Below are 8,131 nucleotides of genomic sequence, written 5' to 3'. Positions count from 1 at the left end.
TGCAGACTTAAACTAGGGTCAAGCAGCAGTCGTATAGTTAAATAAAGGCATAATGCCCTTCAGTGAATTCACTGAACTAATGTAGTGAAACAGCCTCTTAACTGTCCACTTTGCAAATAGTGTAAGAGTGTCTAACACACATCCAACATAATATTTTGTTGGAAAGTCCTGAGAGGAGAGGCAAATATTTTCAGATTTGATGTTAAATTCGCTCTCCGTGTTAGTTTGCGGGGTTGACCCCCCTCTCACCCCCCCGCCTGCCAGTGGGTTCTGCTTTCACGGGCTCTGCGTCACCTGACCGAACGCCATGCAAATCACTCTGCTTCTAGAACGTCATTGGTCGCCCGGGGCTCATTTAACCGCTGTCAGGGCGCATCATATGGCCGCCGCTTTAACTAACTTCTCAACTCCGACAGAGAAAGTGTCTCAAAAGCGCATTCTGTCAACGTGGATGTGAACCAACCAGCAGAGAGGGGGTAAAGCACTGGAAAAAACACATTTATGCGACTTCTTCTTCTTCTTGGATTATGTGTTAGTTTGAATTTCACTCGTTTTTGGTGTAGTAGGATTGTTCTCTCGTGTGCACCTGCTCTGCCGGACTTGCGCGCCCCAATAGCCTACCCCACTTTTTTCAACGTTGATCGCGAAGTTTTGAAAACCGGGTGAATGTATAGCATGATGATGGAAACGGACCTCCACTCCCCTGGACCCCAAACGAACAATACTACGGGGGGGCAAACGGGGCCGAACGGTGGGTCCAAAGCGAACCAGGACCGAGTCAAGCGACCGATGAACGCGTTCATGGTGTGGTCCCGCGGCCAGCGGAGGAAGATGGCTCAGGAGAACCCCAAAATGCACAACTCTGAGATCAGCAAACGGCTGGGTGCCGAGTGGAAGGTGATGTCCGAGGCGGAGAAGCGTCCCTTCATTGACGAAGCGAAACGGTTGCGAGCCATGCACATGAAGGAGCACCCGGATTACAAGTACCGGCCGAGACGGAAGACCAAGACGCTTCTCAAAAAGGACAAATACTCTCTGGCCGGTGGTCTGCTCTCTGCTGGCGGGGGCGGCGGAGTGGGTCTGGGTATGAGTTCGTCCGGGGTGGGCCAGAGGTTAGAAAGCCCCGGGGGTCACGGGGGCTCTGCCAGCTCTGGCTACGCGCACATGAACGGCTGGGCGAACGGTGCCTACTCGGGCCAGGTGGCTGCGGCTGCTGCGGCCGCGGCGATGATGCAGGAGGCTCAGCTCGCCTACAGCCAGCACCCGGGCAGCGGGGCGCACCACCACCACTCACACCACCACCACCACCCGCACAACCCCCAGGCCATGCACCGTTATGACATGTCGACCCTCCAGTACAGCCCCATCTCGAACTCTCAGGGCTACATGAGCGCCTCTCCGTCCGGCTACGGCGGGATCACCTACACGCAGCACCAGAGCTCTGGCGTCTCCTCCTCGGCTGCCATGGGCACGTTAGGGTCGCTGGTGAAGTCGGAGCCAAGCGTAAGCCCCCCCGTTAGCACGCACTCTCGGGGTCCTTGCCCCGGAGACTTGAGAGAGATGATAAGCATGTATTTACCGACCGGAGAGCCGGGGGACCCTTCAGGGCAAAGTAGACTGCACGCCTTGCCGCAACATTACCAGAGTGCGACGGCTGGTGTGAACGGAACGGTTCCTTTAACACATATCTAGAATATTCATAAGACAACGGACACCAGACAAATTCATAACCAAATATTTACCTCTTTTTTAAAATGATCCTGAACTACCTGCATTTTGAGAATGTTTATGGTGTTCTTGTAAATCAAAGGTAAATAGCTTGTCCATTTCGCCTTTTTGAGTTCAGTGAAATTATATTACGCAAAAGATATGAGTTCAAATATAGGTCATTGTGTTATCATTTTGTCCACGTGTATCCACTTTTGAGGGCGACGCCAAATTTATAAACACATTTGGTTTAAAATCCTATAGTCTTATTATTTTGGGGTTACTGTAAGTTATTTAATATAAGTTAAGATGGTCTTTATAGTCATGCTAATTGCATGGTTTCATCATGGTTTTATATTTTCTCATTTGATAATTCCCCAAACGTGTAAACATGTGCGTTTACCATATGTCTATTAATTATCATAATCATATATTTTCATTGTGACATTTTCTGTAAATTGTGAATAATTCGAATATTTTGAAGACTGACGCGCAACAGCTATATTGTACAATTTAAGAAATGCATTTCTGCTAGTGAGAGGTCCTGATGCGCTGAAGTAAATTTTGAATAAATTTCACATTTATGTTGCTCTGATTATAAAACAAAGTGTAAGATTGATTATTTTTCTTATGTCTGCCAATGAGTTTTAGTCATGTGAAGTACACGGGGATTATTATAGGTGACCTAATACATTTACAAAACTCTTTGAGTATGTTGCAAAATGACCGACAGTAAGAACAGAGAAAATGCTATAGTTCTGAGAGCAATCTATAGATGTAACCTCACCAAACAAATGATTGAAATGTGTATAGCTTTTTATATTATTAATGTATATTGTTTGTTTAGCTGTCATAAAGGCTTCTCCCTTCAACAAGCTACTTTGGCTATGAAGTCACTTTTTTGGGTTGCCTAGATTGCAATCAAAGAGTAATTAAGGAACAAAAAAAGAAGTCGAGGTCTGGGCAACGGAGTATATTTATGCGTCTCAACTATATCATCTTTAGTCTTTGGTCGATTTAGAATTTTGCGTTTTATTACTTAATTCTTATGTAACTTGATTGGAGTGCAATCGTTGCGTAATACTCTGATTATTACTAAATGTTGGAAACCTAATTTCCTAACCTTGTTCTTATTAATGCAGCAGGCATTGATAATAGGCTACAATACCGTAGCAGAAACGTTTAATTAAGCTATTTTCTTTCATGTATCACTATAACAAGCCCATATTTGATGAATTATTCAACTGCAGCAACAATTATAACCTCATTTTTAGCCTGCCTGATATATACATAAATACATCCCTATAGCCCAACACAATAGAAGCAAGACTTTCTAGAGTTGCTAGACCTATTCTGACTGTTCAATTAGAGGTTTTCCTCTGAAAGTATTTGCAACAATAATACAACAAATGATATTAGAACAATTTATTAATCTGCTTAAGAGTTCGACCTAGTCGTTGTTATTTGAAAAGTGTATCACCACATGGCACAAAAGCATGTACATGGTCGGCCTACGCTCAAATATTGGACTTTTATGACCAACATCATTTGGAGAATTTTATATAGCCTACATGTAAATGAATATCAACTTTTAATACAGACCCACCCTGTGTTATCATGACTGTTTATCAACCTGTAGGCCTACCTGAATGAGGCTGTGGATAATTAGTAGAAAACAGTTTTGTATTGAATTTATTTTACCCCATATCCTACGATCCTGATCAATTATTTTTCTCACTGAATACATAAACTACACACAAGTAGATAATCCTTATAAGTACGAGCTGAGAGCTTTTTAATGGTCCATTTGGGAGAAAAGTGGTAACTTTGCTTTTTCGTTGTTATGGTGCAGGGGTCAAAGGTCAGTCTGTGTATTGATCCCTAGACAAAGCCTATGGCCATGAATAGGAAGCACTGCGGATCCAAAGGAAATCTCATTAGTCTGCGGTTGACAGACTCAGAATTTGTGTTATACTAGCAAGCACCTCGATGAACGCTTTCATGTTCATGTTTTTAACGATAAATTAGGGGGGGGGGTTCTTTTTTCTTTTTCTACCTAACTTCCATTTTACTCCAGTGGCTGAATTTCTCTTGCACATCTGTTCTGTATAGGACTTTAAGGAAGAATATACTTTCTTCCTTTCTCAAGCGCAGCACACAGGGAAGATAGTTTCACATTTCCATCCATTGTATTGAAGTACATCTGGAAAGTAGAGATGCTTATAGTAATTGACTTTATGTATGCAGGGAAATATTTTATTATTATGATGCTGATAGAGAAGGAAGATTGCAATATCATACAAATTAGGCCACGGTAGAACTGCGATGCTGACTGACTACTCTGCTGCAGGTATTCTCACTGTATTGTATGTTTTTAATTTTAAGTTTAGGTGTTTGACATTTCATCCCTTCCCTGTGTGCAATTTGGATGGCAAGTATTGTATAAAAGCAGGACAGAGAGTGAGAGAGGGAGATTGACAACATGTCAGAGTGTCTTCTCAACATGTCAGTCAGCATCGGATCACCATCTTTAGAAACTACTAAACTAGGTTAAGAGGATGAGCCTTTCTATCAATATTTGATGCAGATTCAGAATTGTTTGTTTTTAATATCCTCATACAGCAACTACCCCTCATTCACAGCAATGATGTCATTGCCACCCCAGGCCTCTCCACACTGTAACAAGTGACAATTGACAAGTGAGTGAGTCAGTGTGTGTGTGTGTGTGTGTGTGTGTGTGTGTGTGTGTGTGTGTGTGTGTGTGTGTGTGTGTGCGTGCGTGCGTGCGTGCGTGCGTGCGTGCGTGCGAGTGAGTGTGTGAGTGTGTGTGTGTGTGCGTGTGTCTCTTTAGTAATCAATTACCTTTTGTTCTAGTATAACTGTATAGAGGTTATAGGATCCCATGTCATCTTTAGATTGACTGAGGAGTTTTCACATGCTGCAGCATTGTGAAAACAATTGCAATACAGTTGGCACATTTCAGAATGTCGGCCTATTCCATTGCATGGGTTCTTGTGAAAGGATTGCCCATGAACTTGGTGCCTGGAGCATAGCTTTGCTAAATACTTTATGACATTTACCATAAGGCATGAAACGGTAGGCATATACACCCAACGAGACTGGTATAGACCAACATTTTCTATAAACATCTAAACAGGAGAAAAGGAGTGGCTGAAAGTGAGTTTGGTGTGACCCCCAAATCGACACAGATCCCCTGCAAAGAGAACTCCCTCCTACACAGTGGAGCGTATAGGATGGCCCGCTTAGTAGTTATTTGTATCTTATCTGCTGATGTAAAGCGACACAGATTAAACACTGAAAACCGGAGAGGCGGGGCGCGTTACGGCACATCGCCATCCTAAAAGAGGAGCGTTCTGGTAAATTTAACCCGAATAATTTACTGCTCAACGACATGGGGAAAGAGGAAGGGAGGGGTTGGGGTACAGGGGGTGGAGGTTTGGTTGGGGTTTGAGAAAAAGGGGAAGGTGGGGTGGTGATGGTGGGAGGAAGAGGAGGAGGGGTGTGTGTGTGTGTGTGTGTGTGTGTGTGGAGGGAGGGGGGGGGGGGTCCGACCAATAAATCTCTCTTGCACGCGATACTCTTATCTTGTAGCCACCGATATATTCCGCGCTAGGAAGCCATCAGCGCTGGCGCACACTCGGTGCTCGTAAAGCCCCGATCCCTTGCACTCGCTGTCCTAAATGGGGATAATTAGCGTCACTTTATCACGCCTCTGCATATTTTCTCCGTTCTCCCCCCTCAAAAAAAAACAGCCGAGCAGCCTGCTCTCGGTGCCCGCTCTGTCACAGAAGATTACGGAGACAGATTGCACAGAACGAATGTGCTGCGCGAGATTAGCGCGGAATAGAGAAAGCAACTGGGCCAATGAATTCCTCGCGAGGGCCTTATCGTGCAATTACACGTTGACATGTTTAACAATCTTGCTGCCTCTTAATCCTGCGGTCTTCCAGGAGCGAAGCACAGCGCTGCTGCTGTAGCCTATCTATCCACAGCGACTCACTGTACACTGGAGCACAGGCCTAATGCACCGAAACGCGGTGGCACAGCTGAAATAGGCCTATACAGAGAAAGTTCACATTTTGACTATTTTCTAACTTTTCCTTTCGACATTGTTTTCAACGTAAGGCAGTATCCCTCTCCCGACCCGCCACCCACCACACAGCAGAGATTATCCCCAAAGACATGGGAAACTTTTATGGTCTGGTTAATTGCAAACTCCGCCCTTGATCACAATGACAAACATCTGTGTTGAAAAGATAGAAAAGGCCCCTTTAATTAAATAAACTCAACACGGTCCACACTGTTACAATAACATGATATCTCACAAGCCCTTAGAAACAACTGACCTTATTGTAACAACTTGGGGACCGTTCAGAACAAATCGAAATCAAACTCTGAAACAATGTCAGTGATTTTAGGACAGGCCTGCTGGGGTTGTCACTGTCCGGAAAGTGATCATGAGGAACATGTTGCCTTTTTTGCCTCTATGCCTTGACTAGACCATTTGTTTAGACTTGGTTTTTGGACTCTTTTCCTCTCCTTTCCTCTCTTCTCTTTCACCCCCCTCTCCTCCTCGCCCCCCATCCCTCCTGCCTGGCGGTATAGCGAGGCCTGTGTGGGAGTGATTGTGAACATCACTGTTGGAATTTGGCAGGGGCCGCGGTTTGGAGAGCCGCCCCACGCTGACTCCTATTCAGCGGCCAGCACGCTGTGAGGTTGGGAAGTTTCAGTCAGCCGTACAACTCAATGCAAACCCCACAAAGGCGATTACAAGCCCCAGCGCATTCCTGAAGGGACCTATGACTGACGCAGGTGCGAGGGGGACCGAGGGAAACCCGTCAGAGAAACGACAAAAAACGGGACAGAAAACCACACAAAACCAAGCGCACCACGGGAAGTGGACATTTCGTGTGTATGGGGAAGAGAAGGGGTGAAGGGTGAGGAGGGGGGGGGATACGTTTAGAAGGATAAAAGTTTTTTTGTTGTTGTTTTTTTGCCAGCTCCGTCTGTCCATCAGTTTAGTGAAAGGAAGCGAATTTCTTCAGACAAAATTGACACATTCCCAAGGAAGGCAGTAGTCTGATTCATTTTCATCTTAAAATAAAAAATGTGTCCAATATGTCTTTTTGATTTGGCTAGAACACTCTAGACAAAACTCGTCTATTTCTCCCTCCTTTGGAAAAGGCAAAATGGTTCACGGGGTTAACACGTTGCTTATAGAGAAAATACCCTCTCATTGCGACCAAGCCTTTGGTCTCTATCATCGAGACAGACGGTATATTTGATTAGAGCAGCGCCTAACTATCAATTACCGAGGAGAAACAGAGGGTCCCCGAGGAGCAGTAATCAGCACGCCGGCAGCCCGCGGACCTCTCATTTCCCACCACTGCATCATCATAGAGGCACGCTGGAACGCATGAAAATGAACCCCGCGTGAAAACGAACTGTCATTCATTGCAAACTTACCCAAATAGGCCAAAGCTTAACCTTATATTAACCGCACTATATTCCGCTGTGAATTATAGCAGCACAGGTCTCCGTCTACAAAAGGGGTAGGCCGACTTGTTATTTGTTCCACGAATATGCCTTTCGCGTTTGTAGCATATTCAATACTAGAGTTCATAAAAGGCAGAATATTTTCTGTGAATACGACTTTTCAAAATTTCTTGGTGTGTGCGTCTGCGTGCGTTCGTGTGTGTGTGTGTGTGTGTTCGTGTGCGTGTGTGTGTGTGTGTGTGTGTGTGTGTGTGTGTGTGTGTGTGTTCGTGCGTGCGTGCGTGCGTTGGCCTATACTCATTCCGCTCTTGCGTAATTGGACTACTCTCTCCTCTGTCGTCCTTACCTGAATGTTGCCCCCCGAGTGAGAGGGGGACAAAAGCGGCCCCTCGCAGCACTGAAGACGGCCAGTCAGGCTGAACGGACTATGCAAATGATGCTGAAAATGGCTAGGGGGGTCGATCTGCACAGAAATGGTAGCTGCAAGTCATGATTCTCGCTCGAAACCAACATGCGCTTCACTCTGAAACAGTTTTCAACTATCAAACGTCAACCCCCAAAAGTTGTGTCTCTCCCCTGAACCCTGTCCAACTGCTACCGGCCCTATTCCATACCCGTCAACGTCATGGCCTACAATGTAGCCTTTAAGCAGCCTACACGCTTTTATAGTGCAGTGTATTGTAGTGTGCAATGGGAATTCCTAATCGTAAGAACTATAAACGATAAAGAACGATAAAGTTGGTCTATTTGACCGTTTCATCAATTCGACCAATTTTGTAGCCCACCTCTCCCCTCCGGCACGTCGCCTATGTATGCTGTAATGCACGCAGCGGGTCATTAACCCTGCATGGCCAATCTACGTAAGAGCTGTCCAGTCCTGAAATAACGTTATTTCAGCACCTAGAAA

General features: G+C 45.3%; 1 protein-coding gene across 1 annotated transcript in view; it reads left to right on the top strand.

The window, feature by feature from the left end:
* Nucleotides 1-666: 666 nt before the first annotated feature.
* The window catches only part of sox1a (SRY-box transcription factor 1a), a gene marked incomplete at both ends in the record, with an annotated part of 9,531 nt that continues 2,066 nt past the window's right edge, over nt 667-8,131 (top strand). The window contains one exon of the mRNA XM_080535869.1: nt 667-1,503. Coding sequence (XP_080391995.1) covers nt 667-1,503 — 837 coding nt within the window. The remainder of the gene's footprint in view (nt 1,504-8,131) is intronic.

This window comes from Nansenia antarctica (genome assembly GCF_963989245.1).
Source record: "Nansenia antarctica genome assembly, chromosome: 7".
Classification (NCBI taxonomy): domain Eukaryota; kingdom Metazoa; phylum Chordata; class Actinopteri; order Argentiniformes; family Microstomatidae; genus Nansenia; species Nansenia antarctica.
Note: the sequence above shows the minus strand (reverse complement) of the source record. Positions and strands in the feature narration are given on the sequence as shown.